We start from the raw sequence: 27,251 nt of genomic DNA, 5'->3' as shown, positions 1-27,251 counted from the left end.
TGAGCCTGTCATCATCAAACCTGATGCTGGATTCTCATAAGGTCCTGCGTGATGGTGACTGGCTCTCCGTGGAAGCTAAGTGAATCAAATAGGCCACAGGTGCATGTGGAGGTCTCTTGGACAAGACTAAATGGACATGCACTTGTGGTCCATTTCAGACAACTGTCGCTGCTCTTTGGGTTTGGTTAGCATTGGGTACTTGGTCTGTTGTATTAATAGTGGAATGGAAGCCTGGTTGTTATCCTCAATTCAATCAGATCTCTCAACCCTGGTTAGTCTCTTAGATGGAACAAAGATAATCACATAATTCCTCTTCTCATTTGTCAGATATTCACAGCGCTCTTTTAATGGGTTCACATGTGTTCTGAAATGAAAGGCGCGTTCAGGAACATATGCTCACACTCTCTCAATCCCTCTGCCCACGCTGTTAACCTGATTAGGGAAAACAGTTCTGGGATGAGAAAAGCAGTGGCCATACAAAAGCTCTGTTTGTGTCTGTCTTGCAGGAGTCCTTTGGAACCTATCATCTTGTGATGCTCTCAAAATGCCAATTATCCAGGACACCCTGGCGGTGTTGACAAATGCTGTGATTATCCCCCACTCGGGCTGGGAAAATTCACCTCTTCAGGATGACCGAAAAATACAGCTGCATTCGTCACAGGTGCTGCGAAATGCCACTGGATGCCTAAGGTGAGTCCTGACATTGTCGCCTCCTCCTGCCGTCATCCGCATTCTCTGTTTCTGCAGCTTTAATTGCTGTTTCACTAAAGATCAGAGTGTTCTGGAAAGATGACTGTTGATTAGGCAATGGAGTATGAGAAGTTAGCAAAAACATTTCTAATGAGGTGTAGGCATGTCCCACTATCCTGTGCCTACAAGTATTCAAGTTACTTAACATATTTTCTTAGGTCTTGGGAAAAAAAATTCATTTCAACCAAAAATAATTCCTTTTCTTTGATGAAAAACAATATTTTGCAATAAGTTCCCATGTTATGACACATCTGCACACAGAGTAACCAGGGAGGCCAGCTGGTTGGGGGAGAGTCCATGACTGGTACACAGGGTTCTAGTGAACTGTTGCCAGTAGCTTTCTTTATTTTTCTTTGCTCTGTGATTGCAAGAACCTATAATTCTTAGAACAGCTCTTTTTAATAAAGCATATTGTGTGAAAATTTTTAATAATGAAAGCAAATGTGTTATAATTTTCTCCCAATGCATTTTTACAAAAGTCATCCTTAGGTTTTAATTTTTGCTCTTAGAAAAGAATATATTAATCAAGTTCTTCCAAACTCTAGAAACTATGCTCCCACAGATATTGTATTATGTACAGAGTTGGAAATCTCTGCTGGAATAAACTTAATGAATGATGGGGTGGGGGTAAAAAGCGATTTCAAATACCTAGTCCAATAATCTATATTCCAAAGGTAAAACATATATGATTGCTTTTGCTGAGCTGCCTCCAAGCTGCCGTTTCTCCTACAGTTGATTGGTTTCTAGGTGCAGAAACTTGTCTCTACTGAGAAGGAACAAAATCACCTTGGTGACATTAATAATAATTACCTCATGAATATTTATAACAGTGCTCTCAGCCTCTAGCCTAGGGGGGGCGGGGTGTTTGTGTCAACTGTGTATGCGCAGAAGGAGATAAAGAGAGTCTGCCTCCACAAACATCCACGTGCATTCATGGGCAGGAATAGGAAATCCTCTGATGACTTTGCTTTTCCTCAAGGTCACAAAATAATGATCTTTTGACATGGTTTCTCTGGATAGTCACCATCAAAGGCCAAACATACAGTTCTCCAAAAACCCCTGTTGAACCATCTATTTATTAACCTCTTAAAGTGTTATCTTCCAGAAACCTTCTGGAAGAAGGTTTTTTTATTCCACTACAAAAAAAAAAAAACCTCTCCCAAAGCTACAACTGGAGGTGCTTCTGACCCTTTATGCCTGGATTTTCTATTTCAGTTGTTTGCAGCTATTACACGTAATTTGTCCCTTTCAAGCATCCCTGACTTGTAGACTCATCATTCCTAATAAAGAGCATAGAAGGAACTGCCTCAGAATCGATTGTAGAAGTACGGTCAGCAAAGACCGGTTAGCTCAGTCAGTTAAAATTCCCCCTGAGTAACAGAGTAGCATAATCACATACTCACGATGCTCGAGTGGAGGATGTAGGCCACGCCACCATGCACATGCATTCAACACCATTAGAGGAAAAGTCAATGAAGCGCTAGACCAGTGTGGGTTCATGGGTCCCTTCTGTAGGTCATCTGGCTGAGCTAGGGGTCTGGGATTAGACCTAGAGCTAAGTTAGGTCAGAGTGGGATGGCTCTCCCTTCCTCTGTATTCACATATGCGGAGGCTTGACCTGTGCTGTGTCTGCCTCTGGCCAGGGGTGACTGCATGCAACATAGGGGCAAAAAATGGGGCATCTGATTTAGAAAAGAGTTTCATGTAACCAAATGGACTTTCCTTAGTCCAGATGCAACCAGGTTTAGGGTTTTCCTACTTTTCTGAGTTTATCATGTCAGCAAGAAAGCCAAACTCATCAATGTGTGGTGAATATTTTCACTGCCCCCTTCATTTAATGCCTGCCCTCCCACAGAAAGAAATATAATTTCTCCTCTCTTATTTGAATGTGTTTATGAACCATCCCGCATTGATAAGCGGGGTGGACATAGAGAGGAAGAAAATGGCCCTGGGAAGGGGCTAAAATTACAGCAGTTTATCAAATAAAGCCTCAGTGGATGAAAGGTTTCAACAAATTTCTACTCTTATCTGCCACCTACTTAGATTCTAATATGTGAGGTATTTACATTCTTCATTTTTACAACAAAACCCAGAACTTACTTACATTAAAGAAATTATTTTGCCAGCTGCTCCTGCCTTTCAGCAGCTTTATCTGTAAGCATTTGCTGAGTCCCTGCTGTGTGCCCAGGAGGGACTGGGGGTCAGAAATAACCATGGCAGCCCCTTGGTTATTTCAGCGCTTCAGAAACTCATCATCTATTGCAAGAACACAGCACCCATATGATGAACCCTCATGCAACATCTTAGAATGCTATGTTTAGGGTAGTTCAGAAGGAAAAACTGGGGGGAGGGTGACTAACTTAGTCAGCAAGGTCAAAAAAGTCTTCAAGAATCAGAGGAGACTGGGCCCAAACAGAGAAAGGACTTCATCAGTCAACACAGTGGGAAGCACTGCAGCCAAAAGAGTAGCAGGCGCGCTCTTTCAGATGTGAGGGGTTCCAGGACCTATAAGTGATCTGTGACCCAGGAGACCGCAGGAAGTGCAGATGGCATAGTTGTTCCATTCCAGGTGATGAAGGGCCTTCCAGGCAGAGCTAAGGAAAATAGACCTGAGTATGTAAGGAGTCAAGAGCAACGGCGAATCTTGACCAAGAGAGCACAATGGGCAGCTGTGTGTGGGAACAAGTTGAGCAGGACACATTCGGGACAGGTGGGGAGAAGAGGCAATAAGAGTGGAGCTGTGAATTCACTGGGGATACCCTGCATGTCTGGTTTTTAAGATGCCTTCTGTGGACCACAGTGAATATCCGTATTTTGTTCCATTCTATTAAATTTAACTGACACTGATTTGTAGCTTTGTGAACTATTTCCATAGATCTTTACATTCAATACACCCAACAATTTATTATGAGTTCAATAATAGCTCATGTCTAGCAAATTATGAGGCCAGTCCTTACACCCACATCCTGACTCCTAATCCAGACTATTCCCACTATACCCCACAAAGGGGAAAGAAAATATTGTATGAGACAGGATGAGCAGCTCTGTGCTTAGTACACCACCACCAAACAACCAATGAATGAACAGTACTCTCTGCATGTTAGTTTCTTTAATTTGCTCCTTGACATTTACTGAGTGGCATCCACTTGCTCAGCATCCCTTTTGCCTCTGATTGCTGCAGTTGTCTCCCTCCTCCACCTCGCTTGCTTTCCCTTCTCCTCTCCCAAAACCTTGATGATGGAGTGGGCAGGTGGCCAGGTCCATCCCTTAGCCCCACGAAAGTCCTTCTCTCCACCAACATCTTAATCTCAATTTAGACAATCAATCAGAGCAATGGGTGCCTTTTTTTAAAGCTAAGACTATAGTTTAAGGCATATCCTAGATAATAAAGTTGACACTAGTTGTCCAGTATTCACATTCCTTCATTCTTTTACTGATGACTTAAAATGACTTGATATTTTTGACTTGTTTCTTTAACTATAGTTTTCAACAATATGTAAAGAAAATACTATTAAATATTATCAGAGTGAAATTTAATAATAAATTTATCAGCTTATCGGAGTGAAATTTGCATTAAGTTGGAAAAAGGCCAGAGCCTTACTTAGTAAGCTAAAATCTGGCACACCAGCACTGTGCAATCTTTTGACAAGTTGGTGCAGTCTTAATGGACTTTGTCCAATTTCTCAAGCCTTTGACAGTAGATGATGTACCAATATCAGTGGGTCACCACGCCATCCCCAAGCCTGGAGCACAGGGCACACTCATGGGGACATTCTAAAGAGAAGAGCCCTTGCCTTTGCCCTCTCTGAAAATGCGTGGTAAGTGTCCATGGGAAGATGTCATACATTGACATAATACAAATTGAAGCACATATGAAGTTTAGAATGAAAAGTTAATGCCCTTAGCCCCTTTCCTTTTAAAATTCGTTTTGGGGTAGAAAATGTAATTTTTCAAAAGCAGATCTATCTATTTGTTCCTGAAGTCTCTCTGTCATTGAGGAAACAGGATAAAAATGTTAAAAAAAAACAAAAAAAACAAAAAAAGAAAGAAAGAAAAAGAAAGTCTCTTAGTGTTTGTTGGAGGAGCAGGTTGACAGAATGGCGGTGGCTGGATTGTGGGATTCCAGGAAGCAGTGCCAGAGGAGGACAGTGGGCCTTAGAGCAGGGCGGGGCTGGGGAGGATTGGCAGGGGGAGGAGCTCATCGCCACAGGCTTCCTTTCACTCACTCCTCCCCGCCCCCTCCCCAGAAACACATAATACTCACCATCTTTCTCATTTCTTTCCCTTTTCTAAATTTGGCCTTTTGCTCCAATTCTGCCTGATTAAAACTATAGTTGTTAATAAACATGTTTTAAAATATCCCCTAAAATAAATGTGCTAAATGTTAGAAAGGCGTAAGATGTAGAATGCACGAAGTTGCTGTGATAATCTTTTCTTCCACTTTCTGACTGAGGGACCCTCCGGGGAAACTGCCCAAGCCAGGCCACTCAGACCTGGAAATCAGCTCAGGTTTGTGTTCATGCCTGTTTTGTTGCACGGTGTGCAATCAAATGCTTTTTTTAACCTGTAGCCAGAATAATCATCACCTTCAACCGAAAGCATGTATTGTCCAGCCACGGCCCAAATGCTGCCTAGTGGAGGTTAGTCTGGCTCAGCTTGTGGACAAGCTTGTCATGGCTAAAGCTGCTGCAGTGGGTTCAGTAAGTGTTCCCCCCAAATTTGTGTCCACCGGGAACCTCAGAATGTGACCTTATTTGGAAGTAAGGCCTTTGCTGGTATAACTACTTAAGTAAAGATGAGGTCATACTGGACTGGGGTGTCCCTAAGTCCAATGAAAGGCACCCTTACAAGAAGAGGACATGCACGTCGGGACACACTGAGGAGAAGGCCATGTGGGGACAGAGGCAGAGAATGGAGTGATGCAGCCATAAGCCAAGGAACCCCAAGGATTGCTGAAAGTTCCTAGCAGCTAGGAAGAGGCAAAGAAGGATTCTTCCCTAGAGCCTTCAGAGGAAATGTGGCCCTGCTGACACCATGATTTCTGGCTTCTAACCTCCAGAACTATGAGAGAATAAACTTGTGTTGTTTTCAGCCACACAATTGGTGTTTCTTTGTTCCAGCAGCCCTAGGAACCCAATATAGTCCTCGTAGTAAGTATTCTAGAGGGGGGCTGCAAAGCTGGGGAGCCACTGGAATACATAGCGCAGGGAGAAAAAAAGAACCCCCCAAAAAGCTGCCTGTCTCTAAACAGTGCCCACACGCTGGAAAGGACCCCAACTGGGAGCTGTTTTTCTGTTTGTACAAGAATGTTCCCCTCCATAGCTCAGGTGCAAAGCAAAACATCACCTATAGAAGGATTGGGCTCTGCAACCCAGATGTGGCTGCCGCATCTAGAGAAGGTTTAAATCCAGCTGCTTCACTGGTGGCTGTGAAATGAGCGTCCCCAGGTATGGATCCAATTTGTGTTTTCTGCTCCTGTGTGTGAGCCTCCTCTTTTCCTCCTGACTTTGAACTAGCTTCTGAAAGTTGCGTGGATTTGTTTGATACTGCAGGGGGCTAGAAGTCACTGTAGGTTCTCATGCAGGGCACGTTACATGATATCAGTATCATTTAAGGAAGCTGGCTGCAGCAGCTGGGTACAGAATGGATGCTTTCTCACTTTAATGTGACACGTGACCGTGTTTCCCAATTACAGTATCACAAATCAATACCGTAAAGATCCCTGTCGCGGCCATTACCATCACTTCAGAGTGAACTGCAGGTGAAGCCCTCACTGAGTACCCTTTTTCACTTTTTGCTCTACCAGCTCAATAAGACCATGCCGCTCTCTGTTACTGCGTGGCTGGGTTGCATTTAGTCATGCATACGTGGGACTTTCTCTCGAGCTGAAGTATTTGCAACAAGGCTGGCTTTGGTAACTTCCACAGCTCATTTCCTATTGCTGTCGAGTCATTTATTTATTTTTATTATTCTATTCCCACTTCAGCATCTTGTCCGAAGGACAACAATATACAACCCTAATTTTTTCCATCTATCTTTGTGCACACACGCACGTTATTAAGCCTGTCAACGGAGCTGCGCTGCGCCTTTGCTTATGAATATAATTAAACTCGCACCCTCAATTAGTCATTTTAACCCATATAATGGATGAGTGCTTGGTCCCATGGAGCCACTAATTCTGGAGTGACCTTGAGAAAACACTGTCACAAAGTAATACTAGTGATAATCACACTCTGGCTGGAAAGCCCCAAGGACGTGTATTTTATGTGGCTTACTCGTGCATTAACCTCAGGTAAGAGGAATTATTATTATTTTTATGCTATGTTCACTTGGTTGCCACTATTATTCATCTAAGAAGAATCTTTTCTAAAAAGTATATTTTAAGCCCTGTATAATGAGCTCTGGATTTATCCGAGTCTTCTGTGGCAGCTGAATTGAACACTCTTATCCAGGTACCTCAAAAGGGAATGGACTCGTGTACGTGGATGCTGTGAACAGGCGAGAGACCCCCTGGCCCCACTCACCCCCACTGCCCCACACCTGGTCTTAAAGTAGAAGATGCTTCTCACCTGAGCAGTTCTCCACTTCTGATCACTGTGTCTACTACGGATGCAAAGTGAATGGTTTTGAGGGTTCATGACTGAGCAGCGAAGGTGCTCTTCAAAGGGAGGGAACAGAGTTTGAGAGGGCATAAGGAGTACGGGGTCCTCGGACCCGATCAGAGAGGATGGGTGGGCTGGCCCCTCACCTCCCATGGTGCACTGCTCTAGCTCACTTCCTCCCACCCAGTCAGAAGGAGGTGGTGGTTTATACTGAATTCATTTGTTAAGGCTATCATAACCAAGTACCACAGATGGGGTGGCTTAGACACAGTTCTGGAGGTTAGATGTATGAAATCAAGATGTCAGTACAGCTGGTTCTCAGAGGCCTCTCTCACTGGCCTACAGATGGCCACTTTCTCACTGGGTCCCCACATGGTCTTCCTCTCTGTGTATCTCTGTCCTAATCTCATCTTCTTATAAGGGTACCAGTCATGTTGAGTTAGGGCTCATGCTAAAGACCTCATTTATCTTATTGCCTCTTTAAAGATACTATCTCCTGATACAGTCATATTCTGAGATGCTATCATTTTGGTCCCCAACGGATGAATTTGAGGTGGCAAGGACACCATTTAGACCATAACTCTATTATAATAGATGGCTTTCACTGTTTATTTCACTTTGAGAAATAATTTTCAATAAATTAAAACATTCTTGCAAGGTCATGTTGACCAATATGAAATATATTTTGATTTATTGTATAGTATAAACCAAAATTATCCTTATTCCCTAATTTTAGCTATTGTTAATTTTTAGAATTGATTTCTGAATAAAAGTGATACTGTCCTTTTCTTACCTCCAAGAAAAGGTAGTCACCAATGGAACTTCAAGAAATTCTCTATACAGTAACATAAGAATTATAAAGGCCAACTAATAAATTTGTTCTTGAATTGGGGTTTACATAATTAACTATCGTGTGCTTTGATGGAATCAATAATGATTTAACAATAAAGGAGGGCACTTAGAAAATCTCTATACATACTACTCTTAAATCCAAATATTGAATGTATTTGAAATGACCTTTCATTTGGAATTAGGGTATCTATATTTGAGCCCCAAATTTGATATATTTTGAGGGAAACCAGGCTACATAAAGGAGAGGTTTGATGTAGACATCCCTAATTAGATGTAAAAGAACATGTAAAGCATGGCCAGGGTATTTGCTTGCTGACCCTAGGTGTTCTCTAAATTTGGACTCCCAATGGAGGTCACCCTAAGTGTCATCACCCTTGAGTACCACAGGCTGTAGGGCCTGACTTTGGCCTTACCTGGTCATAAACTAGACCTTGAAGCTGCAATACTCTCAGAAGGAAATTAGCTTTTGGTTTAGCATATTATAATGCTGTGCTTCTTTAATATGCATGCTGTTTAATGCAGTTGTCTCAATAATCTAGTAAGGTAGGAGTTTCTATTCCATTTTACAATCAAGATGCTGATGCTCACAAGGGTAAGAGTAAATTGTTCCAGGTCAGACAGCGAGTAAGAGAAGGAAGGGTGACAAAAATGTGTAGTTGTGTGATGCCACAGCTGGGCTCTTCCCACTCCGTCATGTTCCATTAGAGGCAGGAATCAGCCCAAGAATGTGTGTGTTTATTTGCACTTGAGGACAGGATGCTGGCTCAGACAAGACCCTATGAGAAGCAAACACCAAGACAGAATGAACAATCTATACAAGATACATAATTGGGGTAACACTTGAAAGGAAAAATGGATGAGAGCTGGAGGAACTGGGAGAGCCATCAAACCATGATACAGGTCTGACCTCAGGTGAAGGAAGGAGAGAAGGGAGGGAGGGAGGGAGGGAGGGAGGAAAAAGGAAGGGGGGTAGGACAGGGGAGAGGTGAGGAGGAGAAGGATGGATGACAATGATTAGACTCCAGGGGTGTTCAGTAAGGCCATTGGAGAGTTCTTGAGCTCAAGCACTCCTTCCAAGGAGTCCTGTATCTCCTGGGAACAGGTTGCCTTATCACTGCTGCCCGGTTCAGTGTCACTGGCTGGGAGTCTCCATGGGAAATGAGGCTTCATCACGGAGGCAGACACAAGGACAGATTTCAGGGCTGAGCAGCAGCACCGCCAGTCAGTCATGCTCCTGCACTTAGAGATTTGGGTGGGAGCGTTTTCATGGACAGTCTGTAAGCCTAATCATCCCCGGCACTTTCATTCTCCATCGGCTAGCCGCTAAAAAGCCGTATTATAATCACAGAGCTGCTTGGTGGTATCCACATAACAGGAGTTAGTTATATTGACTGAAAGTTTCACTCTCAACATCTGTTCTTTTGAGTCCTTACTCTATGGTAAGGCTCTGTGCTATGCTTGGCTCTGTGGTGGGCATGAGGATTATCATGAAGAGCAAATAGACAGAGTCTGTGGAGTTTGCTGTGGAAAGTCACACATGATGTCATTACAACAACCTGATGTATCCATGTCCCATTAGGCTGCCTCCAGACTGGACAAGTTGGAGTATATTTTTCCTAAGTAATGCCTCAATAGGAATTTTTTTCCCCAATATTTTCATGGCTGACCAACCTCCTTCTTACTGATACATTCTTTCTTTACATATAAAAAGCTTTTTTACCTTTACTTGGTTTACTTTTATATCTTGTAGCCCTGAAGCTTTTTGTCTCCAGGATTTTTTATTTCTCTTATCTTTTCTATTAGTAATAGTCTCAAAAAATAAAAAAAAACTTTTATTTTTCAGTTCTTTCAAAGACCTTTTTATCCCCCAAGATTTTTGCAAAGATCTTCCCAGCATTTATGTTCAATGAAGTAGCAATTGGGACCATTTCTCCTCAAGCATTATTTTGTTTCCCTAAGCAAGAAAAAGTGAGTATGAGGATTCACCTAAAATGTAAATGATGACTATAAAATATCCCATTATTCTGTTCCTTCCTAAGTTTCCATCACTTACTTCTGCAAAATTTGATCTACTTAATTATGAAAATTTGCAGAATATAACCAAAACTTATTTTAAATTATTTGTCTTGTAATTTGTTGGCAAATATAGGCTTCTCTTAAAACAAGCAAATATTAAATTTTATCTTTTCAATATGAGTAGTCATCCTTCCTATTAGAACATGAATGTTCAAATATTTCCATTCGTATGAACAAATTACTTCCTTTGAAGAAAGATTACATGAAAAAGCTTAGTTGATTTCCAACTGTTGGACAATGGTGCTTAATATTGATCCTTATAAAACACTGGATTGTAGAGTGTTAACTCCCTGATAAATAAAAAGAAAATTGTAAGAGATGGTTTATTCTTATAATCCTTCATAACTTCTTCATATTAAAAATATAATTTTTCCTCCTGCTGCCTCCCAAATTACATTATGTTGCATCAGAAGTAGCATCCCTGGAGAAGAAGTGAAGAAATAAGTCTATTAACCATAAATTAAGGAAGAAAGAGCTTGCCAAGCAGTTTCACTTATTGCTTATGTACTGCCTCTCCAATATTTTTAAATATCTATATTTTCATACCATTTCTCACTTCCCATTCCAAAGCAGCACTTATTTTAAAACAAAGAAAGCCAGCATTTATCCAAGTTGGGAAAAACCAACCAAGGAGAGGAATACAACTCGTAAAACAACAAGCAGAGTATGTGTGGAGGCTAATGCGTGTTCATTAGTATTAGCTGAAGAGCTCCAACTAGCAGCTACGATTGCTCTTGGAGAAAAGAGAAATGTAACCAATGAGAGCCATGAATTACATTTTCTAGAGGCACCAATTCAGAGATCACCCCTCTTGCCCACCATCTTGTGAATTCAGAGGGAGGAGCTGGACGCCAACTCAGCTCTGCACAGCCTGTATCGACTCTGCTACCCACCTCATTGTTTTCCCTTCAGTCTAATTGTTTTGTAATTAACCAAGAATATTTGAAATAAGCTTCATTTCTTTCTTTGTTGACCAAGAATATTTTAAATAAGAGAGGAGAAAAGGTGTGATTTGTCATTCCAGTCTCACGGACTGCCTTCCTGGGGTAAAGACCTCCTCATGTCATGCAGAGATGTCCTTGACTATTTACTTAAGGGCATTGGACTGACAGCTTTGGCTGCAGACTGAGTGGGATGTCTGATTCCCTGGTTTCTCTCCATCAGTGTGCAGAGCTGATAGGGAGGAGTGACAAGTGGGGTCTCTGAGCATGAAGAGCTATGGCGCATGGGGGTCCTAGGAAGAAGAGGTACAGGTGGGGTGAATGCAAAGAAAGCATCTGCTCCCAGTGTCCTGCTCTGCACCGTGGAGCTTGTGGTGGCCTCTGTCTGATGGGATCTTCATCATCTCATAGAATTGCTCATCTCATTGCTCATTCCGGAAACAGGGAACTGGGGAAGCTCCTGAAAGTAAAAACCATTCTTCTTTCATTTTTGTTATAAAGGTGTTGTTCTAAACTGGCAGAAGCTTCTAGACATACCAAGTAAAACATTTTCTTAAGCAGAGAAGAGCCAAAGAGAGGGCAGCTCTGCCCAGATTTTATGCTCGGTCTACATTTTCTTGCCTCTTGAAAGGTTTAAGCAAAAGAAGCAAAGTAATAGCAGGTGCTAACCAAAGTGACAACCTTCAATACTGGCTTTTAGGACACTCTGCTTTTCTGCCTGTGTCAGAAATCCATTTGCAGTTTTTCAGTCTGGTAAGTAAAAGGACAAACATGCCAGGACTTCAGATTAACCCTGTGTCCTTTGTTATTGTCCCGTAGAGGTACAAATACATCATTACTCCCCATTAGCAAGCAGTCAACCAGCAAGGAAGATGCTGCGCGGTGGATGTACTAACTGGAGCTAATGAATCCTAACAACTAATTACATTTCTCTTAAGGTAACTTAGGACCAGAGAGTAGCTCTGTTAGCACAAAGATTTTATGTGGGAATGGCAATACCCAGGAAGAGGCCAGCTGATTAATCACCCCCTATAATTCTCCATAATAGTCCTGTCTGGACATTTGTATCCAGACCATTATTCTTGCCTGACCTTATTTTGGACCAGCAATGTAATTGGTAATTGCAGACTAATTTCTATAAACAAACAAGGGTCTGGCTAACTGGAAGCATTGTCACCGTGATTGGTACTTACTACTCAAAGAGCTCTCTATTATGTACAAGTTTGTGAGTCAGGTAGTTGGAGCCAATGAAGCTTACTGCAAAAAGAATAATAATTTCAATAAGAGAAAGCATTATGTCCTTGAGGCTGCCTGGAAGCACATGGCCGCGTTCTGTCTCATGGAGTGCCCTTGTGTTTTGGAAGAAAATGGTTTTGGGCCTTTGCTAAGAATCTTGATAGGCCCTGAAAGGCAGTAATTCTCCTTAGCGTGTATGAAAGCAGTGCTGATAAGTTTCTATCTAGAACATAAAGGGACTTTACTATTTCTCCTCTACAGGCAGCACTATCATCCTGACTAGCAAACACGATGAAATGTCGTTTGTCCTTGACCCCTCTCACTCCTAAGCAACTGAAATAGATTAAGAGGCCAATGCTTCTTGAGTGAGATGGAGCAGTGTCCTCAGCCAGGGCCTGCAGGAATAAGCTCACAAAGGAACTTATACTAGGGGATTTTTTACGATTTCTCAGGCTCATTCCTATTTGAAGGGAGATAACTGAGACAAATTACCATCCTGTTTCCTCTCAAGCACCCAGCCAGGACCCCCGGACAGGACACTGTTAGAGGAAAAGAGCCTCTTACCTCTCATGCATGCCTCAGGGCCCACAGCTTCCTCTGCTTTCTTTGGAAACTTTTTATACTCTAAGAGCTTTAATTCAAGTGCAGCTGAAGGTCAAAAAGCACAACGAACCAGGGAAATGGGATTAATCCTGGCCATGTGTCATCTGACCAGCAGCACAAAAGTGCCCCTCAACCCAATGGGCACCTTCAATTTGGACTCGTGATGCCTACCCACCTCCTCAGTATTTCCTTCTCGTTTCTTTCTTTCCTTTTAAAAAAAGTTCCTATGAAATACATATAACAGAAAATTAACCATTTAAAAGTGAATAGTTTTGTGGCATTTAGCACATTCATAACATAGTGTAACCACTTCTATCTAGTTCCAAAATATTTTCATCACCCTAAAAGCAAACTGTGTACCCACTAAGCAGTTACTCCCAATTATCCCTCCTGCAGGCCCTGGCATCCACCAGTCTGCTTTCTGTCTCCGTGGGTTTACCTACTTAGGATATTTCATTTCATTTAAATGGAATCAAGCAAGATATGACCTTTGGCAGCTGGCTTCTTCCCTTAGCATGATGTTTTCAAGGTTCATGTTGTAGCATGTATGAGTACTTCATTCCTTTCTGTAGAGCAATAGTATTCCATTGTATGGATACACTGCATTTTTTAATCCATTCAGCCATCGATGGACATTAGGCTGTGCCACCCCTTCGGATGTTGTCACTAATGCTGCTATTGACCTGTATACACATGTATTTGGTTGAGCACCCGTTTTCAGTTCCTTTGGGTATACACTTACAGGTGCAATTTCTGGATCATATGGTACCTCTGTGTTTAACTTTTTGAGACTGTCAACCTATTACCCACAGTCCTTCTCTACCCATTTTATGTCTGTCCGTCTCCATTACATTTTCGGGCCCAGACTATTCTCTCTCTCTCTTTTTAAAGATTTTATTTATTTATTTATTTATTTATTTATTTATTTATTTATTTTGGAGAGAGAGGGGAAGGGATGGAAAGAGGGAGAGAAACATCAATATGAGAGAGAAACATCTATCACTTGCCTCTCGTACTTGCCCCACCCAGGACCGAACCAGGAGTGTGTCCTGACCGGGAATCAGACAGGCGACCTTTCGCTTTGTGGGACGACACCCAACCAATTGAGCCACAACAGCAGGGCAACTCTTCTCTCTTTCTCACATCATTTGCCTTTTCTTTTGTCTTTTCATTCCAGAGAAGTTTTCTCTCCAACTTCTGGATTATTAATGCTATTTGTCTTTATATCACTCTGCATGAGTGCTTAGAAGAAAGAGACTACATGAATGTTCCAGACTTTATTTTAAAACTCTAAGGACTGATGCCAACTCATTGTGGCTATGTGGACAAAGCTGGCCAGACCCTTGAGTCCCCAGCCCCCGGCTCAGCCCCTCTGCCCCGACTGTATTTGCCATACTGGCCTCCTTTTTGCTGCTCTATACACTGAGATCTTTTCTACCTCAGGACCTTCACACATGATATGCCCAGTGCCTGGAAGACTTTATTCTCCTCTTTATGTTTATAGCTCAGATAAATGTCCCCTATTTAGAGAGACCTTCCTTAGCACCCTTCCCTCCCATATAAATTAGATTTTCCCTAATACCTTTTCAAAGCATTCTGGGCTTTTGATCAGATCTCCTGACAATTTGGAATGACGTCCTTGCCTGTGTGCTTGTGCATTTAAGGTCAGTTGCTCTATGAGCTGCGTTCTCATCTACACGAGGATCATCATGGATGTCCCAGGCCTAGAACAGCATCTGGCACCTGGTAGACCCCCTATAAATAGTTCTTCCCAGTTGCAGAGATAATGTTGCTTGCATGATAACTAGTCTTTGTATGAGATTAATTTCTTGGTTGGAGCCACATACCTACTTGTTTTCAGGTGTCTCGTGTGGCTGTTTGATATTTCTGCTGGATAAAACAAACATGTCAGTCAGTTTTATCAAACAGCGGAATGTTTTTCTCTTGGACAGTCTTCACGGGCCTGCTTAGTGTAGCTTGTCCTTGGAGTTTGCTCATCTGGCCCTTGATTCTTATCCTGATTCAGTATCCTGATATGGATACTGAATGCCTTATCTGCCTCAAGTGAAGGAAGCTGTTGGTCTGTCGGCTTATCAGCATAGGTAAATAAGCAAAAATAAAATCACTGTAGTGCTTTATAGGCAAGAAACTCTTTGATACCTCTCATCATCACTTAATTCTCATAATAGCTTTATAAAAAAACAGGTTATTAAGTTGTTTTCCAACTTTAAATAAGAAGAAACTCAAACTGGAAAGGTTGAGCAATTTGTCCTAGAGCTAATGGTGTAACTAAGATTTGAACCTGTGCTTTCAGAATCCAAATAGAATGCTTTCCTGTGACATGATTGCCTTGAAGTTGGCCTATTAGCATTAAAGAGTGCAGCATATGTGCCCTGCTTGTTAATAATTACAAGGCATGACCATCTCATCATCTCTTCCTTGGCCAAGTGCTAGGTCAACAGCTTAGATACAATGGGTGACGTCTCTTATTCCACACAAACATATATTCAGGTTCTAGGATGTGCCCAGAACTCTGCTAGGTACCAGAGAATCAAAAGTGAATGAGACATGATACTAACAGCCTAAAACATAGAAGGGGATCTGAGCCGTGGTACATAATGCACATACTTAGTGATAAACAAAAGTCCACATGGAATCACTGGAAGGCCAGTGAGTGAGGGAGTCATGAAGTCCACCAGAAAGACTCCCAGAAAGCTGGCTCAGAGGCCGCACTGGGAAGAGGAGGGTTTGCATGGGAAGGGATGGAGGAGATGTTTCGCCCCCACCAAAAAATCCACATGCATGCTGGCGATGGGCAGGTGTGGTTGGTCAGGGCCTGACTGGAAGGGGAAAGGTTTTCTGGGAGTGGATGGTTAAGAGTGCTGGGGAAGAAGGGTCATGTTGAGGAGGTCTCTTTACCTTTGTAGCCACGTAGAGCCGTGGAAGCTTGGTAAGCAGGCAGAGATACAGTGTTCCCTGTGCTGCAGAGACACGGCCGTGCCGCAGCTCATGGAGCAGCGAGAGGGAACCCGCGGAACCCCTGACAGCCCTGGCTCTGTTGGCTGAGCTGCACTGGGTCCCACACATCGCACTAGGAGCCTCAGATGCGCTCTCTGTGCGGTGACTATGATGCTGTTATGGTATGTCCCTGTGAATGTAAAATCCAAACCAAAAGGACCTGGCATTCAAATGCGGACCTGGCTGGAAGCCCACGAGTTGCATGGTCTTGGGTGATGGTGGTCACCTCTCCAGCCTCAGTTTCTCCACCTGTAAACAGGGATGGTAGGGGTGATGCAGGGCTGGGAAAGGGTGAGACAGGTGAGATAGCTATGCAGGGCTGGATCCCGCCTTTATGTAAAACATTGATATTTTGTTCATAATGGATTTTCCCATTAATTTTTATAAAAATGCTGCATTAAAATATTACTTAGCATAATAATTGATAGTTCTTAACACTGTTGAACAACTATACACTAAAAATGGTTAAGGTGGCCAATTTCATGTTGTGTATATTTTATCACAGCTTTAAAATGTATGTTATTTACAATAGTGAGTTTTATGGTGCCACCTTATATTTTGCACTAAGTGAAGGTCCTGCTTGCCTCACCCTCATGCTGGCCTTGGGGTCACATACATCAGTTGACTGACACAGGGCCTGGCCATCAGGAAACTCCCTTTAACCAACAGCAGCTGATTCTGGACCACTGCCTTTCTGCTGAGGCAGCCACTGTGCAATTGCAGTGAAAGCCTTGAGAGCTGCTGGGAATGATCAAGGGAGGGTTGGGGGCTAAGCATCAGCTCCCCTTGTGTGCCTTGGACATAGGTCCCACAGTCTCTTTCCTTGGAAACCATCCACCATCGTGAGCTAGGTATCCCAGTGAAAAACCCTGTTTGTCACCTTAATCATCTTAGCTTGGGTGGAGGCCCTCCTCTCAGGCAGAGAGTGGGGAGGCAGTCCCCTGAGAGAAGTGTGGCCTTTTCTGGTGTTCCCTAAGACCTTATCCTCTGCTTCCATTTCTTTAGACCAAAGGGATGAGCTCCAGGGTTTCCACATCTCATATATCATTACCTGCAGAAACCCTTGCCCTGACTCATTCAACCCCTGCTATCCCAGACACAGGAAGACACCAAATGAGCCCTGGGAGGAAGCCACAGCCAACACATCCCAGGGGGGAGCACTGGGCCTCTGTCTGGCATCCTGGACTTGGACGAGAGGCAGTGGGATGGATCTCTGGCCACTTCCTGAACTTTCTTGAACCTTCACAAGCCTCTCCGAGCTTCTGCTGCCTCTCTGATGGCTCTTTGCAGGCTTATGTTAGCCTATGAGGACCCAATAAACACAGTCCTTTTTTACTCCAGTTCAGAGCCAAGTGGAAAATTAGACCAAGTAAACTGAGGGATGGGTGGAAGCCAAATAGTCTCTGTACTGCTGAGAACACCAAGCGGCGATTATAACTTCTTATCTGCAGCCAAAAGGCAGGCTAAGGACCTGCTCATGGTGCTATCCTGCCAGTGTGGACTTCAGGGCTTCCCCATGGAAAAGTCAGGATCTGTAGAGCTGGCAACCCCCACCTCATCACAGCCCCTCACGGTCCTGGGGAGGCCTGTTGATGGAGTAGTTCCATTAAAGGAGAAATCTCAACCAATGGATGGCAGAGCTTTGTCATCGGCCAGTCAGACAATTCACTCTCCCTGTTGGGGGCTATTACCATTTAAAATTGGATGCTCCCCCAAATTCATTTATTGAACTACAAACCCGTAGTATATTAGATCATGACCTTATTTGGAAATAGGATCACTGCTGATGTACTTGGCTTTAATAAGGTCATTAGGGTAGACTCCAATCCAAGATGACTGGTGTCCTTTTAAAAGGGGATTTGGACACAGACACTCTTAGGGAGAATGTTGCATGAACCTAAAGACAGAGGTAGGTGATGCTTCTACAAGCCAAGGAATGCCAAAGATTGCTGGCAAACCACCAGAAGCCAGGGGAGAGCATGGAACCAACTGTCCCTTACAACCTAAGAAGGAACCGACTCTGCTGACACCTTGGCCTTGGACTTCTGGCCTCCAGAATTGTGAGAACGCAGATTTTTGTTGTTCAAGACACTTAGTGTGTAGTACTGAGCTGGGTTATAGCAACCTGAGCAGACAAATACAGGAAGAAGGCATGTAGGAAGGGGAGGGGAAGTTCTGGAGAGTTTCATGGGGAAAAAAAAAAGCCAGGAAAAGAGTTTCACCTCCCCCAAAAGCGATTGGGGCATTAGTTGAATTAACATAGTAGTTTTCTGTGTACTGCACTAGGTTCTTTACACATATTGTTCTCATTTTCTTTTTGAGGAGAAAAGGTCCCTCTGTCCTTGGCTCAGGCATATGTGTATGCCCAGGTGAGCAGTGTCAAGGGGAAAGGAGGGATGTGACTATAGGTCTGGCTCGTGTGTGCTCCACAGACTTTACCTCGTCTCCTCCTCCCTAAGCGGTGGCCCACTTTAGCTGGAGAGGCTGAGGGTCAGAGAAGTTAAATGTGTTGCTGAAGGCCAGGCAGATAATAACAAAGTTGAAATTTGACACCCAAGCCTTTCTATTCCCCTAGACTATTGTTTGGAGTATAGAACACTTCCGTTCTTTGCAAATGAATGTCAGTATTCATAGACTTTATACTACACAAACCAGGAGCTGCCAAGGTAGAGGAGTGGCAGTATTCATGGTGTGTTTTCACTGTTCGTATCTTTCTCCCAGGCTCTCCATGAATCCCCATGGCCTTCAATTGCACAGTCTCTTACTTGGAATTCCTTAGACACACTTGAGATAAGAATGTCATCTGATCTGTCTCTGTACTTTCGGTGGAATAGGGCTAGAGAGGGAGAAGGCAGTAGGCGGCTATTCAGTTGCTAGCTTTGAGTTTTATGTCCTTTCTGTGGCTAGAGTATGTTAACATTGGCGTTGCTTAGTCCTCTTGTCTAGTTCCAATTCTAGCAAATTAGCATCTACTTGACAAGCAAAGAAATCAATTACAAGCAGCCATGCATATTTAGTCACAGACCAAAATTGGCCCCGGATGGAGATATGGAACCGTTGAGGGCTATCTGCTTCCCGCCTGCGCTCCTAGTGTAGATGCAGTCAGGCAGGGCACCTGGTGGGCTTCTCCTGGCCCTGACTGGAGTTGGTCCTGGCTTTGTCAGCTTGCATGGATGCCCATCCTTCCTACAACTTCCTCCTTGCAGGCTCCTTTCTCCAGCCTCTTCCCACAGCAGCTGGATGCTCTGTGACTGAGTGCAGAACACTGGCAGAAAGTAAGCGGGTAACGTAAGTGCGGTGACAGTTATGAAAGGGAACCTTGAATGAGCAGAGAACAAACGGATTTAACCTGCTTAGCAGAACAAGGAAAGCCTTCTTGGGAAGAGGACATGAAAGATGAGGAGGACTTGGCCAGTCAAAGAGGAAGGGGAGTGTCCCAGGCATGTGCTGTGGGTAGGACCTAAGTTGGACTGAGAGAAATGGAAGGTCTTGGATTGGAGGACTCTTGTTCTGATGTACATTTTGGAAGAATCACAGAGCTTTCCTGGGAGGTGGGGGGAATGAGGACAGAAGCAGAGAGACCCAGGAAGAGACAGGAGATGGCGGTGGTATGGACCTGGTAGTGGCCATGGGCAGGATTCTGGAGGGGCTTTGAAGTTGGAGCTGACTGGATGTACTGACTTCTGGACATAGGTGTGTGGGAGAGGCAGGAGTCAAGGATGAAGGACAGCATATTTATAGAGCAAGTTAATCCATGTGTTTTGTGCACAAGAGCCTTTAGGGAAACCCCCAAAGCAGGTTCCAGTTAGTACTGCTTTTCTTTTTCTCCTTTTAACTTTTCTTTCTCTCTCTTTCTGTCTCTCCCTTTTGCTTTGGTCTTTTTTTTTTTTTTTGAGGCTATAAAGATTGATTGATTGACTTTAATTTTATTTTTTCTCTTTTTTTTATTGTTGTTCAAGTACAGTTGTCTCCATTTTCCCCCCTTCACTCTCCTTGATACCAGCCACCCCCACCTCCCACCCTTGATCCCACCCCCCTTTGGCTTTGTCCATGTGTCCTTTATACATGTTCCTTGACAACCATTCCCCCTTCCCCCCAGTTGTCCTCTCCTGCCTCCCCTCTGGTTACTGTCAGTTTGTTCTTAATTTCAATGTCTCTGATTATATTTTGCTTGTTTGTTTGTTGATTAGGTTCCACTTATAGGTGACTTCATATGGTATTTGAATTTCTCCACCTGGCTTATTTCATTATGCTGGGTCTTTAGTTTCTTTTTAACTTCATCCTTATTTACTGCTCTTGCTCATCCTCATTCTTTCTATTTTATTCATCCCCAATATTAGTTAGGGTCTCTACAGTAATGGAAATTCAGAATTAAAACCAAACTAGGAAAAGCTAACCAACACTAATTTAGAGGTAAGGGTCTCCACCCACCCACTCTGATGCAGACCAGATGGAAAGCAGGGGTGAGGCCATGGCTGGCTGGCTCATAACTGCTTGTAACCCACAGCCCACCCACCTCACTGCACTCTGAGTGGCCACTGCTGACAGGAGAGTGTCGGTCATCGGCACATTATCCTTGAGCTGTATCCAGGTGGAGGAAAAGAGGGGACTTGCTCTAAGATTTGTCTCTGGAATCAACTGATACTACATACTTGATTTTTGGCACATGCCGAAATGGTATTTGTGATTAAAATTAAAAAAGTATATGGTGCTTCTCAGAAATATTGGACGAAATGAAGTCATCGATCCCTGATCTATTGACCTAATAACAGGTGTGTTTGTGTCATATGTAAGAATCCCCTCCCTGCTTCCCTTTTGTACAAAAATAGAATTATTCCACTGTCTTTTCTTTAACTAATTCTTCTTTCTTTCCTGATTAACAGATCCCAAACCTTTGCATACTAGCACATATAAAAGGATCGATATTCAGAGTAATTGTGTTAAGACGACCATTAGAAAAACCTTTTGTTTCTAGGTTATACTTTTTGTATTATTTTTATGGTACATTGGTGCCTTGACATTTTTGCCGTGAAGTCATTTTCTTTAGTTTGCACCAGGGTTTCAGGGACCGTTATTATTTACAAACGGCACTCAGGCCAGAACGACACATGTGCCCCTGGCCGGTGGGGGAGGGCACAAGTCTTCTCTTGTATCTTCTAGTAATTCTCAGGGTGGCCACTGAGCTGGCTCAGTGAACGGTTTTTAGATAAAAACTTAATTCTTGCTCAACCTAAAGACAGTGACCCAAGCAGCATAACAGGTAAGAATCCCTTTAATTGGAGCACTTACTTCCGTGACAGGGAGAGACAATGAGACACAGCTCTTCATGGCCAACTTGTGGCCTGTTCTCACTGAGGCTCTGTGGCCCCTTAAAGTGTCTTTGCTCCGTGACCTTTCTATACAGCATTGTATTCCTTAGATTTCTGAGGCCTTACTCCCCTCAAGGGAAAGCAGTGAAAGGGAATCGTGCACCCAGTGGTGCCGTTACCCATACACACGTCGAGTGCCAGTCATCTGGGAGCAGTAAACCAAGAAAAGTCGCTCGTCGGCTACCTGGCGTTGGTGAGAAACTCATTTAGGTTACCATTCCTGCAGCAAGAGGCATCTAAAAATCTAATGACAGCATCTTATCCTTCAGAGCATCTAAAATGCCTCCATTTGAAGATGCAGAAGGTTTATCTAGGAGTTTTGAATGACTTTAGCAGAAATGTTAAGATGAACTTTTGTGAAAACTGTCATGGTAGTCTTTTTCTGTCTCATGTGGACGTGTGAATGTAGTTGTTTTCCACTACCGCTGTAACAAATTACCACAGACCTGGTGGGTCGAACAACTCAAAGTTTGTATCTCAGAAAGGTGTATGTCAGGAGGCCAGGGGCTGGGCTGGTTTCTCGGCTTGAAGTCTCTCATGTCCAAAGTCAATGTGTCTGCCAGGGCTCTTATCAGCAAGCTCTGGAAAGAATCTGCTTCCTGGCTCATTCAGGTCATTGGCCAGATTCTGTCCCCGGCATTTGTAGACTGAGGGCTTCATTTCCTTGGCTGGCTGTGGGCTCAGAGCTGCTCTCAGCTCCAGAGGCTACCACTCGCTCTGGTTCCTGGCCACCGTTCTCACAGGCGGCCATGTCAGGCCCTGTTCCTGAAGTCTGGGTTTTCTTTGGCCCAAGTAAAAGACTACCAAGTAAGTCATCAAAACTTTTAAATTCATGAGATAGCAACTAGGAGAGATGAGTGATCTAGGAGATCAGTGGAAATGTGGTCTTCATTTTTAATAATCCCCTTCCCCATTTGGACGTGGGGCTTAAGGTGTTTTAATCCAGGGACTATTTCTATTAGCATTTTTGTCAAAATTTAAGGAGAAATTTTCCAAGGAAGAAATGTAAGACAACCCCCCCGCCACCGGCAAAAAAAAAAAAAAAAAAAAGGCAGAGAGGGATGGATACCAGCAGGTGGCTGGCCCAGAGCAGCAGAGGGACAGGTTCTCTGTTCCTCCTTCTTAATCTGGTGGCTGCTTGTTCTAATCACTTAACCCTTAACCCTTCCATGCTGGGACAGGGTCATGAGCACTCAGCTTAGGGAAATGTGGATGGCACTGGTATGACAATAAATACCCAGAATAAAACCATCTGGGGAGGCCTAGGGAGTTGCACAGACTATAAAGGGGTAGAAGAAGAGAGGGGACAGGACAGAAGAGCTAATGCAATTCTTTCCTCAGAGGATGCTTTCTCGACTGTTCTTACTGGTGTCCAGTAAGGTGTGAGTGAGCGGTCAAAGCAATCGTGAAAACAAGAAGTGCGTCTGGAGGAGACCTAACAGTCACATTGATTTCCAGCCTTAGTAAGTCACCAAAGTATGATTTGTTAAAAGTTCATGCAAGTAAATAAGTGGAAGGATGATAGGACTGCAAGTGGGGAATTGGGTGATGAATTAAAGTCAGAGTTGGAAAGGTTGTTTTAATAATAGCTATTTAATAATCCAGAACATAAGGCCAAATCTTGAAATTCTTCAAACCCACAATCTGACATTTAAAAGACAAGTAGCCAATTACCTATAATCCCTTGATTACTCAGATTTGTTCACCTACTCTTTAGAAGACAGAGGATTCAAAAACAGAAAGAATGGATGACCTCAGTATTGCTCATTTTTATTTGTTATTAGCCACAATGCTTGTTTTCCGTGAAGCTGTCTGCTTGGTGAAGCAGACATTGCATTTCGATTTTGCAGCGTTCCCTAGCCTATTAATTCATTATATATATTTTTATGTATATTAACTGTGTCTGGTGGATAAGAAATAATTTGGTTTAGCCAAGAAGGAAGAAAACACTGGTTTTTATTCATTTTTGAACTTAAATTGCACTTCGACCCATGGCAGTTTCTTTTTGCTGCTGGTGCAGCTGTCACGGGGCCATGGCTGTCCATCGGGTTGTTTCCAGGGAAACACTTGCTGCAGTGGTGGTGGCAGTGGGTAGGCGTGACGGGAAGCCCACTTGCTGAGCAGAGGTGCCAGGGTGGATGTGGCAGCTTCCAGTGTGACGTGCACCCTGATTCTGAGTCGGCACAGTAGAACGAAGAGCCCACCACAAATGTGCTGGAGTGAAACGTTTTAGATGCTAGTGGAACACAGGGTAGGTGGACAGCGCCAGGGGATTGGGCCCCATGGCACCGCTCTGTGCTTGAGATACGGCCTGGTAACTCGAGCACTGTGAGTACAGCTCACTCCCCTAGTACGAGTCAGGAAACAACAACCGTGGGTGGTCACAGAGCACAAAGAGCCACCGACACAATTAAGCTCACAGTTAACGGTGTTGGCCACACAGCATTCACCCCTTTTTCCCTGTGATTTCCTTCTAATTTAGCCCAATGGGAAACTTTCGCAGACATTTCACAGAGCAGTTAACTCTGTGGTGTCCATCAATTTTAATTGGAATCGTGTAGCTGAAACCCTAGGTAGCACTTGACAGCGATAGGGTGTCTTTCAACGCAGGTATTTCTGGTTCTGCTCGGCAACAACGCACCCTGATGCAGGGCTACCTCCAGAAGGCACGGATCTAGGCTGTCCTGATCAGGGCCAGTGTTGACGAGGCGGCAGAAGAGGAGCTCAGCAGTCTCTCTCTGCTGGTTTACATTTATGAGTATGGGCAGCACGTCGGCATGGGAACTACAGATCGGAGGTGATCCAAGGACAGCGTGGCAGCACTGGTCACAGCCAGCCCCCCTAGGTAGCTGGTTTTTGGGCCACTGAAGCATTCTGTCTCTGCAGCTCAGGAAAGTGATTACCAAGCCATTACAGTCCTGTTTTATAAAAAAAAAATACCTTCCTTGGGAGAAGACAGTAAGGTGCACAGCAAGAATCCAAACAGCAAGACTGCATTAGTCTTGAAAAGAAAAGAGAAGAAGGGGAAATTGATTCCTCTGGAAACTGTTCTGATTTGGCTGTAATGAAGGACCAGTTTTAGAAACACAAATATAGAGAGAGAAGTCAAGAGCTTTTCAGGTAAATTCAGTCTTCCATTATTTGTATCCAGTCCAAGTTTCTGGAGGTGTGGCCAATCCTAATACTGGTCACAGCACTGGGTCCTTATGGGTGGTGTTTCACATGGTGTTCCAGAAATTCACTTAATGTGGTGAGGCGGTAATACAGACTTTGCTCCAGCAGAGGTAGGAAGCTGCCTCATTTCTGTCCCGTATATCCAGTGTCCTCACTTCCCACATTGTAGAAAACTGTCCGCTGCACTTTCTGTTCGCTGGAAGCCGTGGAGACTGAGGTTTTCAGGGGCCTCTTCTGCCTGAGAGGACTGCCTGGCAGACTTGCAGCACATCAACCAGGTGGGCAAGCGATCTGGACAAGTCGATGGCCACAAACTTGGTGACAGTCATGTGGCATGATCAGACTAGCAATGGGACAAAATAAAGCAGTGGACTTTTGTCCCCGAAAGTGCATCACCACATGACATCAGTGTTCCTTGTGCAGAGGTAACGCCCCGAGTGATACTGAACGGTGGCCTGGCCTTACATAGTTGAGGGCAGATGCTTCATAAGCCACCCCCTCCTCTGCACACACGCCCCTGGGACGAATTTTACTTTTCTTACACATGTTCCAGTTTGGTCTTAATCGAGTTAATACAATTATTTGATCATCTAGAAAAATCTTCTTAAAACTTGCACAAGCCCACTGTAGATAAGCAGTTTTCCAGGAAGAAACCTTTAGCAATGCGGTTGAGAAAAATTCCATTTACCCTTGAGCAAAACAAGCTACTGTAACAAATTACCACAAATTGGTGACTTAGAGCAAAACAAATTTATTACCCTACAGTTTCTGTCTGTTACAAACCAGACACCAGTCTCACCAGTTTACAACCACGGTGTCAGCAGCGCTGTGTCCCTTACTAATGGCTCTGGGGGAATCTGCTTCCAAGCGCCTTGAGGTCCTGACCAGAATCCAGGTCTCTGTGGCCGCAGGACTGAGGGCTGTTTCCTCGCTGGGTCAGCTGAGAGCTAGCAGCCTCTCTCTCATCTCTGCATGGGGCCCCTTTGTGTCAGAACTGCCAGCTGAAGATCAGTCCTCAAGCTGGGGATCTCTGACTTCTCCTTCTGAGGCGTCTCGCTCCCCGGAGCCAGAGAATGTTCCCTGCGTTTAACTCCCAGGTGATTAAATTGGGCCCACAGAGATCATCCAGGAAAATCTCTGTTTTAGAGCCCACAACCTACATTCTGTCTGCGAAGCCCCTTTCCCAAGTAAGGTGACCTATTCACGGTTTCAGAGATGAGGGTGTAGACATCTTCGGGACCACCATCTGGCCTACCACAGTCTGCTCTCAAGCTCCCCAAATTCACGTCCATCTCACATATTTGATCTCATCCCATGGCCTCTGAAGGTCTCATCTCATTCCAGCATCAACCCAAAGTCCTAAATCTCCTCGGCTCCAAAGTCCAAAATCGGAGTAGTCTACACCAGGCATCAACGAGCTCTCCCTGAAGTGCAGCTCCTGGGGGGCAGTTCCTCCCCACCTCCAGGGCTAAAGAAACAAGCTCTGTCCTCCTGATGGGCAGTGGTGGGGCAGGCAGAGGATAACAGCTGTGCACATTCCAGTGCAAGAAGCAGGGACATGGGAAATGGCCAGAATCACTGGTCCAAGCAGCTTGGACGTCCAGCTCCACAAACCCTGTTAGCTCTCAAGGCCAGGGTCTTCTCCCCTGTCATCCTCGGTTCTGCCCTCTGGGCAAGATGTCAGGAAAAGACGATGATGGCCATGCCTCTTGAATGACTTGAATTCACTAGGTGTGGGGGGAGCCTTACTTCGGAGCCCTCTCGGTTATTACCCAAATGTCACAGGTGTTCACCTGCCCGTTCTTGCAGAGCTACAGCTGCAGGAAGAACCACTGGTGATGCACACCACCTGGCATGCAGAACAGCCACGTGCAGGTTGGAGGGTGGCGGGAAGATGTCAAGGAGGCCTTACTGCAGGTCATGCTGTTCGGTAAAAGAGCAACAACAAAATTTACCCGGGGGAACCGTGAGCCCACCAGGGTTTGAGTAAACACAAGGGCTGCCTTAGTGCGTGAGGCTTAGTCAGAATAGAGACACACGTGCCAGAATTGGTACTTGCCACAGAACACAGCCTCTCCCACTGGGCCCTGTCCTCTGTTAGTGCCAAGAGTGGCCTGAAGACCCTGCCACTGCATGGATGTGCTTGCTTGGTATTTATACGGGCTGTTCCCCTGGAACTGCCCCTGAGCCTGCGGGTGCGGGTTAAGCCTGGCCCTTCAGATCTGAGGGTAACTTCCACTGAATTCCCATAAAGACATTTCTTGCTAAGAAATCATTGATTGCAATCTGTGCTCTTATGTCTTAAGTCACAACCCATGACCTGCTGCAGCAAATATTAAGGAAAATAAGTGGTGTCCAAATTTACAGAATACATCTTAAGCAAAGGTTTTACTGAAACAGGTGAATAGTAAAACTTCCATTCATTTCATCCTTTATTTGTTTTCTGGTCTCTTGTAGGCAATCATTTCCAGGGGACATGGGTGCCCAAATTGTTCAGACTGCTTGTTTTGTGCTAATTATCTCAGTTTTAGGCACATCAAATACATGTCTGCCTTCCGGGTTGCACTGTGAGCTCCTAACGTTGAGGGCCAGGTACTTTTATTCTATTACATGACTCAGCGTCGAACGTG

General features: G+C 44.2%; 1 protein-coding gene across 4 annotated transcripts in view; it reads left to right on the top strand.

Annotated features, from left to right (window-relative positions):
• CTNND2 (catenin delta 2) overlaps positions 1 to 27,251 on the top strand; it is an 822,756-nt gene that overhangs the window by 661,294 nt on the left and 134,211 nt on the right. For all 4 annotated transcript variants that reach the window (XM_053913918.1, XM_053913908.2, XM_053913912.2 and 1 more), the window contains one exon: positions 507 to 690. In XM_053913918.1, the coding sequence (XP_053769893.1) occupies positions 507 to 690 (184 nt within the window). The remainder of the gene's footprint in view (positions 1 to 506; positions 691 to 27,251) is intronic.

Source organism: Desmodus rotundus, chromosome 1, assembly GCF_022682495.2.
Source record: "Desmodus rotundus isolate HL8 chromosome 1, HLdesRot8A.1, whole genome shotgun sequence".
Taxonomy (NCBI): Eukaryota; Metazoa; Chordata; class Mammalia; order Chiroptera; family Phyllostomidae; genus Desmodus; species Desmodus rotundus.
The sequence above is the reverse complement of the archived record's forward strand: the minus strand, read 5'-3'. Positions and strand labels throughout refer to the sequence as shown.